Raw genomic sequence first — 12,775 nt, forward strand, 5'->3', positions numbered from 1 at the left:
CATTGTTTTATCTCTACTTTTAGCATATTTTGATCCCTTCCCCCCATCCCAGCCCCACTAGGGCTATCTGTACCTTGCTCGTTCTGCTTTCTACCCTTAATGTCACCTATTAGCACATTCCTTAGATAATATCATCACCTTCAACACCTCTTTGTCCTTTTGTCTGTGACATCTTTTGGTTATCTCCACCTATTACTGGTTCTCTATCCAGCTCTACTTGTCCCACCGTCCCACCCCCCCCCCCCCCCCCCCCCCCCCCCCAAACCAGCTTATATTTCACCTCTTTTCTATTTTTCTTTAGTTCTGTTGAAGAGTCGTACAGACTCGAAACGTTAACTGTGCTCCTCTCCGCGGATGCTGCCAGACCTGCTGAGTTTTTCTAGGTATTTTTATTTTTGTTGTTGCGGAATTTCACATTTGGCATGTGGGGTGTGGGCCCGACACGCATGCACGTAAAATGATGCACGATGACGTCGGGTGTGTGTCCCGACGTCACCACGTGCCATCGGGATATTTCGGAAGGCAGGAGTGCTATAAGTTCAGAGGCGCTCCCAACATTAATCAATGGGCCAGTTAAGGCCCTTGATGCAGCAATTGACAACAATTTTGCGCAGCCCGTACAATTTTCAGGGCATCACACGGGCACAACGAGCAGGCGGGTAGGCCACATTTTTAAAAACCTCATCCACGGGCGGGATAAGAGGGGTGAGCGGGCTCGTTAATGCGAGTTGTTAGAACTTTAGTTTTTTTACTTACTGCTACTTGTTTGTGTGAACAGGACAACTTCAATTTGCTTCAGAGCTGCTTTGATAGAAATAACAGGCTTCAGTTCAGGACTCTGGAGGAATCATAACACTTGGGGTTTCCAGGTATCAGACAGCCTTCCCTTACCCTGGGAATGGGGATTGTGGTCTCTGCTGGAGGCACCTCCTCTCAGGAGGAAGAGAGGGCCAGAAGGGAGAGGAGGCCAAGAATCCATATTCAGCCTCCAGGGAAGCCAACTGTGGGAGGACAGGCACAGGCACAAAGGGCGCAGAGCCAACAGGAAGTCCAAGGCGGAAGGGGCCACAGAAGATACCACTATCCTGCTGCCAGGGTTTACAGGCAGCAATGCAGCTACCTCAGTATGTCTGAGGTGCAGTGCCACAGAAGGCTTCGTCTCCTAAGGGAGACCGTGACCTCCATCTGTCAGATGATCGGCCCTGAGATCAGCTCCAACTGTGCAGGTAGGCACCACATGCCAGTGGCGCTGAAGGTCACGGCGCCCCTCAGCTTCTATGCCTCCAGCTCTTTCCAGGGGTCAGTGGGTGATCTTTGTGGAGTCTCCCAATCAGCTGTCCACAGTTATGTCAAGCTAGTGACAGATGCTCTGTTCAGGTGTGCATTGATGTTCATTCACCACTGCATGGACGAGGCCGGCCAGGCAGAGCAAGCCAGAGGCTTTGCTGCGATTGCTGGGTTCCCCCACATCCAGTGTGCAATCGACTGCACACATGTGGCCATCAAGGCGCCAACGGGTGAGGAAGGGATTCCATTCCATGAACATGCAGATAGTGTGTGACCATAGGAGCAGATTCTGCAAGTCTGTGCAAGATACCCAGGCAGCTCCCATGACACATACATTCTGAGACACTCCCAGGTGCCGAAGCTCTTCAGTGCTCTAGCCCGGCTGGATGGATGGCTGCTGGGTGACAAGGGCTATCCACTCAAAAAGTGGCTTATGATGCCCCTCCGCTATTCAAGAACAGAGGCCAAGTAGCGGTATAATAGGAGCCACACATCCACAAGGGCTGTGGTTGAAAGAGCCATCGGTCTTCTCAAGATGCGCTTCCGATCAGGACCATTCAGGGGGCGCACTCCAATACCCTCCAGATCGTGTGTCACTGATAGTGGTTGCATGCTGCGCTCTCCACAATCTGGGGCTGGAAAGGGGGGACAAACATGTTGACACAGCTGCTCTGATAGCAGACGATGAGTCCAATAGTGAATCCCAGGATAAGCATGCTCAGGAGAACACTGATGGGATAGATGCCAACCTGGGCAATCTCCATGGAGATAGGGACACCCGGGAGGCTTTGATCCAATGCTCCTTCAGCTAGCCTACCAAAGATGAACCGCCACCACATGCCAGGGCTGCAGGCTCCATACTCGATACCTGACAGGAACATTTGCTTGGTGAACAACATGAACAATGTGCCACTTTAATAAAGCTCAATGACAAACAAGTTACTCAAAACATCATGGGTCCCCCTTCACCTGTAGAACTAATGCAGCACTCAGAGGATTGTTAAGAACCAACATCTTTAAAGATTTGCAGCTTGGCATACAGAAATCAAACTAAATGAAAAGGTATTGCACATCAAACCAGCTTAACATTAATTGAAAAAGCGACTTGCCTGTAACACTCCCACCCCGAATCTGCAGTGCCTTTTCCTTGATAGTGATGCTCGGAAGTGCTGCATGAATGATTCAGTGTGGGGGATTGATTCCGATGAGCAGGGCTTATAATTAGATGCAAATGTATTAAAATGACATTCCCGACACTTGGTGGCGGGAAAAATGGCCTGCCATTGAAGGGTGGAGCGGACGATTGCAAACTAGTTTCATGACATTGTAAAACCAATTTTTGGCCCTCTCACCACATTGTTCCCCCCTCCCCAACTGCCATGATACCCAGTGCCAACAGGGCCAGAAAATTCTGGCCTAGGATAAACAGGGCGTTTTCAAGTTGGCAGGCTGTAACTAATGGAGTGTCACGAGGATCAGTGCTGGGGCTCCCACTAGTTATAATTCATATTAATGACTTAAACAAAAAGACAGAGAGCAATGCATCAAAGCTTGCTTACAATGCAAAGCAAGGTGTCAATGCAAGCTGTGAGGATGCGAAGAGATATAGACTGGTTAAGTGAGTGGGCAAAAAGCTGCCAAATGGAGTATGATGTGGAGAAGTGTGAGATTATTCACTTTGGTAGTAAGGAAGAGCAGAGTATTTTCAAAAGGCATGAAACTTGTAAATGTTGATGCTCAGAAGAACTTGCGTGTACTCATACAAGGAACACAAAAAATTAGCATGCAGGTGCAGCAAAAAAATCAGGAAAGCAAATGGCTTTTAAGGTTTATTGCAAGGGGATTGGAGTACAAGAATGAAAAAGTCCTGCTACAATTGGAGCAATGTGTGCAGTTTTGGTCTCTACATTTAAGGAAGGCTATGTTTGCATTGGAGGCAGTGCAGTGAAGGTTCACTAGATTGGTTTCTGGGATGAAAGACTGAGTAAAATGGGGCCCTATTCTCTGGCATCCAGAAGAATGGGAGGGGATCTCATTGAAATGTAAATCATTCTGAAGACTCTTCTGAAGGGCTCGAAATGTTAATTCTGTCTTTCTCTCCACAGATGCTGTCAGACCTGCTGATTTTTTTCCAGCAGTTTTTGTTTTTGTTTCAGATTTCCAGCATCCACAGTCTTTTGCCTTTATCATTCTGAAGGGGCTTGAGAGGGTAGACACTGGGCAGCTGTTTCCCCTGGCTGGGAAATCTATAACACACGGGCATAGTTTGAGGATAAACGACTGATGAGAAGTTGCCTCACTCAAAGGCTTGTGAATCTTTGGAATTCTCTACCCCAAAGGGTTGTGGATGCACCATCATTTAAGGCTAAAATGGAAGGAATTTTGGTCCCTCAGGGAAACAAGAGATATGGGAAGCAGACAGGAAAGTGGAGTTGAGGCCAAAGATCAGCCATGGTCATGTTGAACAGAGGAGAAGGCTCGATGGGCCATGTGGTCTACTCCTGCTCTTTAGTTCTTATGTCATTCTAGTTAAAGGAGAAAACAAATTTGAGAAGAAAGTCATCTGTAGTTGCTTTTGGGAACATTAGGGAGAATTTTCTGTATGTCGGGTGGGCTGGTCGGGAGTGGGCGTGGCAGGCACGGAGCCGATTGCCGCCCGCGATCGGCTGCCTGCCGCCATTTTACGTGGGTGGGCCAATTAAGGCCTGCCCAGCATGACGCTCAACGCTACCTGGGCGGGCATGAGGAGGAGGGAGAATTGGGGCCTGTGCTCTTTTGCACATGCGCGCTAAAGAGTGCAGAAATCTCTCTGAGGCACGGAGCTGCCTCAGGGAGATTAAGTACATAATAAAAGTTCAGAAATAGTAAAGGTAAAAATTATTTAAACATGTCTCCTCAGTGACAGTGTCGCATGAGCTGGGACATGTTTATGAATTGTGCAAAAAATGTTTATTTATTTAATAAAACCTTCAGGAAACCTCATCCCACCTGTGGATGAGGTTTCCTGAAAAACTTGAAGACTGCTTGGGCTCTTCACCTACCTGCCAACCTTAAGGTTGGATGGGCTGTGTTGGTAAGTACTTTAATTGGGTTTTTAATGGCCTTAATAGGCCCTTGACAGTTTGGTGGGCGTGCAGCTGTCTCCGGCATGGCCCACCGAACGTAATATCTAAATGACGCACTGATGTTGGGACACATTCCTGATGTCACCGTGTGTCATTTTACGTGTCGGCGTGCCAGGCCCACCCCCGCTCACCGACGTCAAAATTCTGGTCATTGAATGGCTAATTATAGATTTGAATTAACATAAGCTTTGAAGAAGTTTCTTGCCCACTTTAGGAATGCTAGGAACATAGGAACCTAGGTTTAGGAGTAGGCCATTCAGTCTGTTGAGCATACTTCACCATTCAATTAGATCATGGATGATCATCTACCTCAATGCCACTTTCCTGTAATATGTCCATATCCCGTGATGTCATTAGTCTCCAGAAATCTATCGATTTCTGTCTTGAACATGCTCAATGATTGAGCTTCCACAGCCCTCTGGGGTTGAGAATTCTAAAGATTTACTATCCTCTGAATGAAGAAATCCCTCATCATTTAAGTCTTAAATGGTCTACCTCTTGTTCTGAGACAAGGTCCCCTGCTGTAGACTCATCAGCCAGGGGAAACATCTGATCTACATCCACCCTATCACACCCTATAAGAATTTTGTAAGTTTCAATGAGATCACTTCCCATTCTTCGAAACTCTGGGAAATACAGGCCCAGTTTCCTCAATCTTTCCTCATAAGACAATCCTGCCAACCAAGGGATTAGTTTGGTGAACCTCCATTTCATTCCTTCTATGGCAAGTATATTCTTCCTCAGATAAGGAAACCAAAACTCTACACAATATTCCAGTATGGTCTCACCAAGGCTCTATACAATTGCAGCATGACATTTTTACTCCTGTACTCAAATCCACTTGTGATGCATGCCAGCATACCATTTGCCTTCCTAATTGAATGCTGCATCTGCATGCTAGCTTTTAGTGACTCATGAACAAGGATACCCAGGTCCCTTTGGACACCAACACTTCCCAACCTCTCACCATTCTGTCTTTCTGTTTTTTTTACCAAAGTAGATAACTTCACACTTATTCACATTATATCCCATCTGCCATGTTCTTGCCCATTAACTTTGCCTGTCCAAGTCCTCTTGAAACATCCTTGCATCTTCCTCACAACTTACATTCTCATCTAGTTTTGTGTTATCCGTAAATTTAAAAATATTACAACTGGTCCCCACATCCAAATCATTTATCTAGATTGTGAGCAACTGTGGCCCTAGCACTGATCCTTGTGGTACCCCACCAGTAACAACTGGCCATCTTGAGAATGACCCATTTATTTCTACTCTCTCCTTACTGCCTGTCTGACTGCTGTGTTCCATGAGAGGAAAAATATATTTTAAAATTACGAAGTAACATTATGTCTTGCTTCAAGTTTTCCCACCATTGAATATTAATATTTTGTAACATAATCTAGGAGTTCTGGTACAATATGAACTGCCGGGCTTATGCTTCAGAAAATTATAGCTGCATAAGGATCATGAGATTAAGTTAAATTCTTCAAATATGGTTCTGATTATCTTCTATTTGACTGTTTGTTTTTCTTATATAAGTTATGCTGCATTTTGTATATCACAGTAGAGAACTATTTCGCCATGTTGTATGCACATTACATAGAGTTACATTATTTAGTATTTACAAAACCAAAACAGGCCATTCAACCCAATAGTCTATATTGGTATTTATGCTCTGCTCAAGCTTCCTCCCATCTTTCTTCAATCTCACCCTACAACTATTTCACTGTTCAGGTTCATAATTTCAGTAACCAAATTTTGCCATTTTTATTAAAGTAATGAAACAGGAAATAGGGAGAAACTGTATGAACAGTGTGATAAAAGTAAAAATAATTGTTGGCATGTCTTACGTATTACATGATTACAAAAAAATGTAAGGATTACTTATCATATAAAAAATGGTAAATAACTTACCTTGACCATGTTTGTTCAGTCTTTGATCTTTTATCATTTATACAACCAGCTCCATGCCTGAGCATATTTGTGGTTGGATCACGTCTAACTTTCTTGGTCACAACTCCATGATCCTTTTCTGGAGTTTCCTTACTAATATTGGATAATTCTTTATTTTTTTCTGAAAAGGGTATTGAAATCAACTGCCATTAATAATAGTTCTAAACTGTGGAAAGTCATTACAAATAAATTCCTCAAACATTATTGTACTCAGCTGTAGTGAAGAAAATTCAAATTTTACACTGTAATAATTCCACATTAAGCATCAAATGTCTGAAATTTATCGCCTGTAATAACTAAGCATTTTTACTAGCTATGTACTTATATATAGATTAATATATATTGGAAGTGATTAAAAGGCAGTAATCAAAACAAAGGTTTTTGACATTATCATAAAGAAGCAGCATGAACATGGTTTAGCTGTAGGTTTCTGAACCACAAATAAATTTAGAAACAAAATTTTTCTAGGCTATCTGTACTTTAACGTGCCCATTTCATAGGCGTTATTGTTCAGCTTCAAATGCATTTTTGAACAGATGTCAATAATATATTTACTCCTCTTTGTTGATATGTAATAACATTAATTGAAGAACTGACATTTTATCAATAGCTGCAAATTTAATAAATCTGTTAGCTATTGAAAATAAAATGGTTAAATTTTTGAAGGCTTAGATTTTTATTCTGAATATAGAAAACCAAAATCCAGTAATTAGCACATATTTAACCATAAGGTCTGCATGGCATAAAGTGTATAGTATAGTCAGTATCAGGAAGTTTCATATTGCAATAAAACAATTCCATAAATACCTGTAACAACTATTGAAGCTGAACAGCACACTTCTCCTCTTACATTTCTTGCATTGCAACTATATATTCCAGTGTCAGCTGAGCCTATATTTCTTTTCATGAATACATAATTTTCACCAAAGTGCTCTCTCTAAATAAAAAAAATAGACTTTATTACACATATTAAATATGTTAATAAAGCATATAACACATTAGATCTTAATTGCCTGCAGTAAAAGAAATAAAATCAAAATGAAGTGGCTCACTTTGGATTTCTTGGGTGAAATTATCACATGATCTTTTAACCATGTAACCCTTGGTTCTGGTTGTCCTGATATAATGCAATGGAGTAGCAGATCTTCCCCTGTCATTAAAACGGAATCACCAAATTTCTTTTCAAAAACTGGGGGTTTGTCTTGTACTAGAAATAAAAATATATCAACAGGTGAGTATTTCAGATAATTCATTTATTTTCAGCAATGTTAAGATATGTTCTATGAAGACAACTTAAAAGCAGAGCATTTCTTGATCAGGATTCTCTGCCTTCATCATTGATGTATTGTGGCTGCAGTATGCATGAGCTACAGAGGATGCACACTAGCAACTCACATATTATTTCAAAAGCATTTCCCTACAACAATGACTACACTTAAAAAGAACAGTGATTGTAAAGCACTTTGGAATGTCTTGAGGTTGTGAATATGTATAAGGCTTTTTCCTCTCCTGGAAGCTCTACCATCGAGAATTACAACAGCAGCAATGTCATGGCAATACCATCACTTCCAAGGTGCATACCATCTTGGGTTGGACATGCATTGTTGTTCTTCTATTGCCACTAGGTCAGCATTCAGTACTTCCTTACTGAACACTGACTTGGATTACCATCACCGCAACGAGTGCAGCAGTTCAAGGAGATAAGGCCCAGCATCACCTTTTCAGAGCAAATAGGAATAAACAATAAATGCAGCCTTGCCAGTGTCACCCACATCCCGAGAACAAATAATGACACTGATAACTTAGAGAACTATCACAAAAAAATGTAAATTTTTCCATGTTGATAGCTGTGTTAAAAAAAACATGTATGCCAGATACTGTAAAAAATGATTTTGATATAAATAGTACATTACAAAATGATATAAGTACATTATGAAAATATTATAAAGGGAGCATGTAGGAAAGCCTCTATTACCTTTAAATAATTCATTCATTCATTAAGTGTTGCAAGGTTGGGCTGTGAACACGTACACATTTGGTGAGTTTGTGTGTTCATGAAGTTACATGCCAGTGAAACAATTAAAGGGCTTCTTCACTTTGGTAGCAATTGCCAGCCTTGGGTACTCCTGGGTTAAGTATAATACATACTAAGTTGGGTAAAATTCCCTCTATTTCACATTTATAAGATGATTATACACCTACTAAAGGCTAAATTGAGATGGCCAAACCTTCATTTATGTTTGTACTTTGTCCAGCCAAGGGCGCACAAGTTTCAGAGATCAGTGGGACTCCACTTCCCTGACATTTCACTGATATTCTCAGGTGGCCATGATGTGGTGCATACCCTTTCTAATTTCCCTTCATGTCTTTGCAGCCTTTGATACATTTGACCATGCATTCTCCTCTAGTTATTGCCCTCAAACTTTGGCCTTAATGGGCAGTAGTGTCACTGCCACTTAAAGAGGGATATTGATGCCTGTATCCACTCTGCTGAGCACAGAGTTGCAATTGGTTGAAATCTTGAGATCATCACATATGAATAGTTTAATTCATGTGTTGGAAACCCTGTGCAATGTGGCATTCATGCTGATCCTCAAGGAATCTGTTGAAGCAGGGGTAGCTGGCACTCCAGAAATCATCAAAATCCCTAGAAACTGTATCTGATAGCTTGGTGCTGAAGAAATTTCCCTGGCTGGTACTGTGTCCGGGGTATTTTGCAAGTCACGGGTAATGACAATAAAGCATTTCAAGTACGGGTAGTAGATTCCCACTTGTCCATCATCGCAGCCATATTCATGGAACCCATCTCCATTGCCTGCACATGAAATTGATGCTCCCTAGTAAATTTGGAGCCCTTAATCTGGTTCCTAGCCTTCTCAGCCTTGAGCAGTCATTTATCCACTCTCTGTGGAGGAACTCCATGGTCCACCTCTTATACTTTCAGGTCTTGAGTTTTACTTCTGCTTAATTCTTCAGTGAGCAACAGCCCTTCTGACTCATAAATATATCTGTGATGATACTTGTGCAAATAAGATGCTTTGACTGAGTTTATGTTAGCATGACCAATGTTGTGGATATGTCCCAAGCTGATCATTTGTATGGCTGTTCCTTTTTTCAAGGCACCTTCTAGGATGTGAAACACAAAAAGGCATTTTGGCTATGCATACATGACCATTTTCCCTTGGAGAAATAGCTGTTGAGTGTAAGGGTACTGCAATACTTTGAGAAAACACAGGATTACTTGGATTATTTATGCTGATCTCTGTCCAACATTTACCAAACTTTTATTTCCACTTTGCCTCCAACTTCACCACCTTCTGCAGCCTCTCCTGTTTGTCTATGATTTCTAAGGTCTCTTCTTGCTATGGATTCAGAATTGTAAGCATTGATGTTCCTTGCCATGTTGTTTATCTAATATAATGTTTATGAGTGAGTTTTTCCTTTGGAGAGACGAAAGAGAATGTTTAAGACATGTAAGTAGCATGAACATTTGCCCTGTAAGTGATTGCATTGCATAATGATGAGAACATCTAATATATTGTTCCTTTAAATGCATTATCTTCAAAGACTAAAATAAAAGCAAAATACTGTAGCTGCTGGAAATCTGAAATAAAAACAAAAAATGCTGGAAAATCTCAGCAGGCCTGGCAGCACCTGCAGAGAGAGAAACACAGTTAACCTTTCAAGTCCATATGACACTTCTTCAGAGCTTTGAAGAAGTCATGTGGGCTTGAAACTTTAGCTCTGTTTTTCTCTCTACAGGTGAGACCTGCTGAGGTTTACCAGCATTTTTTGTTTTTATATCTTTAAAGACTGGTTGTTCCGTTATCATTGTTGCGGGTCTTAGATGAGTGTATCCTTGGTCTGAATTGAATAAGACTGCTGGAAGCTAGGCTGTTGGTAAACTTTACCTTTTATTGAACAGTCTACTAACAATACACAGTGCAAGGCTTATCACGAGGCTTCACATAGAACTATCTCTCAACATTCTCTGTTGTCAAAACAAAAACATAATTACCTGGAAAAACTCAGCAGGTCTGGCAGCATCGGCGGAGAAGAAAAGAGTTGACGTTTCGAGTCCTCATGACCCTTCGACAGAACTTGAGTTCGAGTCCAAGAAAGAGTTGAAATATAAGCTGGTTTAAGGTGTGTGTGTGGGGGGCGGAGAGATAGAGAGACAGAGAGGTGGAGGTGGTCTCCTCTACATTGGAGAGACCAAACGTAAACTGGGTGACCGCTTTGCAGAACACCTGCGGTCTGTCCGCAAGAATGACCCAAACCTCCCTGTCGCTTGCCATTTTAACACTCCACCCTGCTCTCTTGCCCACATGTCTGTCCTTGGCTTGCTGCATTGTTCCAGTGAAGCCCAACGCAAACTGGAGGAACAACACCTCATCTTCCGACTAGGGACTTCACAGCCTTCCGGACTGAATATTGAATTCAACAACTTTAGGTCGTGAGCTCCCTCCCCCATCCCCACCCCCTTTCTGTTTCCCCTTCCCTTTTTCTTCCAATAAATTATAAAGATTTTCCTTTTCCCACCTATTTCCATTATATAATAAAAAAAAACCCACTAGAGCTATACCTTGAGTGCCCTACCATCCATTCTTAATTAGCACATTCGTTTAGATAATATCACCAACTTTAACTTTAACACCTATGTGTTCTATTGTACTATTGTCGTTGACATCTTTTGATGATCTGCTTCTAACACTGCTTGTTTGTCCCTACAACCACACCCCCCCCTCCACCTCTCTGTCTCTCTATCTCTCCGCCCCCCCACACACACACCTTAAACCAGCTTATATTTCAACTCTTTCTTGGACTCGAACTCAAGTTCTGTCGAAGGGTCATGAGGACTCGAAACGTCAACTCTTTTCTTCTCCGCCGATGCTGCCAGACCTGCTGAGTTTTTCCAGGTAATTCTGTTTTTGTTTTGGATTTCCAGCATCCGCAGTTTTTTTGTTTTTATTCTCTGTTGTCATGTGATCTTAATTCACTGATTAGGTAGATTATCGATTTACGTATTTATCATTAACCCTTTACACTACATCTCCCCCCAAATCTCTCACTCTATTAAATACATTATTTATAACATCCTACATCTCCCCTCAAGTCTCTGCCTTCATCTCTGGTTCAAAGAGATGTGTTGTGGTGGTTTCACCAATCTCCCCGACTTTGTTCTCAGCTCTCTTGAAAGTTTCATAGGATCCACATTCTCTGTGTTCTCTCTCGAACTCGGTAGAGTAGTATATGAATCTTGAGAGATTACTGGCTTTCTGTTCAGGTTGTCTTCCTGATTGCCTGGATAGTTGTTCCATTCCATTGATGGTCTTCTTGTAAGTGCACTTCTGTTTCATCTCACTATTCTATTTTCAGTCTCTACAAGATAAGATAGTGGATGAAGTGCCTTTTCCAAAATTTGGCCTACACAATTCTAGTCACGAATCCAGAGTGATTCTCCTGGTTGGAGTTCTGATAAATCCTACACTCTTAAGTTGTTGATTGCAGTTTCTGCTTTGACTTGCATGATACTCATCCTCCTTCTCCATTACTCTCTCTATAACTGCTGCTTTGAGAAATGGCATAAGAGTGTGTGGAAGAACAGGAAGTTGAGTGTGAAGTTGTCTTCACATCTGATGGAGTCAAACCATTCTGAAATGGTGTGGAATGGTAGTGCCAAGTTGATATTGTTATTTTTCTTCAACAAAGCCTTCACCATTCTTAATCCTCCCTCAGCCTTTCCATTAGCTTGTGGACTAGTTATGTGGACAAATCCATAGGCTGGAATTTTCCATGCCCATTGGTGTTGGGTGTCATGGCAGGCATGAGCAGACAATATGGCAGGAAAGCCAAAAATCGGTTTCACATCATTGTGAAACCAGTTTACAATCATTCATTCCGCCAATCAACAATGGGCTGTGTTTCCCACTGCCGCATGTTGGGAACTTTGTTTTAATATATCTGCTGGAAGGAGCTGAGGAACTGGCTGGCTGAGAGCGTTGGTTGCTTGGCAGAGCTCCCTGTGAGCCAACATAGAGATAGTTAGTGCATGGCATCACAGTCAAAAGCAGAACACTCACATTTGTGTTGAGAGAGGGATGATGTGGTACATAATTCTCATGTGGGTGTTCACTGGTGACCTCACTGTCACCACAGGCACGGTCTACATGCTCACCAGTCAGTGCAGTGGCACACTCCTCAAAGTGAGTGAGGGATGTAATGTGGGCAACTCCAACTTGGTCCCTGCTGTTGTCAGCCAGCTTTCCTGCATGAAAAAGATGGAGAGAGTGTGAGCAGGACACATGACACTGCATGAAATGTTTGTGTGGTGAACGGAGCCATGGACGTGATGAGGACATGAGCACAAGAGGGTATGAGTCTGATGGAGTTGTGAGGATGTGTATAAG

The 12,775-nt window shown here is 42.2% G+C and overlaps 1 protein-coding gene across 1 annotated transcript in view; it reads right to left on the reverse strand.

Annotated features, from left to right (window-relative positions):
• Window positions 1-12,775, reverse strand: part of ttn.1 (titin, tandem duplicate 1) — a 685,821-nt gene that overhangs the window by 386,564 nt on the left and 286,482 nt on the right. Inside the window, exons 26-28 of the mRNA XM_041201521.1 lie at window positions 7,418-7,572; window positions 7,173-7,302; window positions 6,327-6,486 (exon numbers count right to left, since the gene is read on the reverse strand). Of these exons, the coding sequence (XP_041057455.1) occupies window positions 6,327-6,486; window positions 7,173-7,302; window positions 7,418-7,572 (445 nt within the window). The remainder of the gene's footprint in view (window positions 1-6,326; window positions 6,487-7,172; window positions 7,303-7,417; window positions 7,573-12,775) is intronic.

The sequence above is a fragment of the Carcharodon carcharias genome, chromosome 12 (genome assembly GCF_017639515.1).
Source record: "Carcharodon carcharias isolate sCarCar2 chromosome 12, sCarCar2.pri, whole genome shotgun sequence".
Taxonomy (NCBI): domain Eukaryota; kingdom Metazoa; phylum Chordata; class Chondrichthyes; order Lamniformes; family Lamnidae; genus Carcharodon; species Carcharodon carcharias.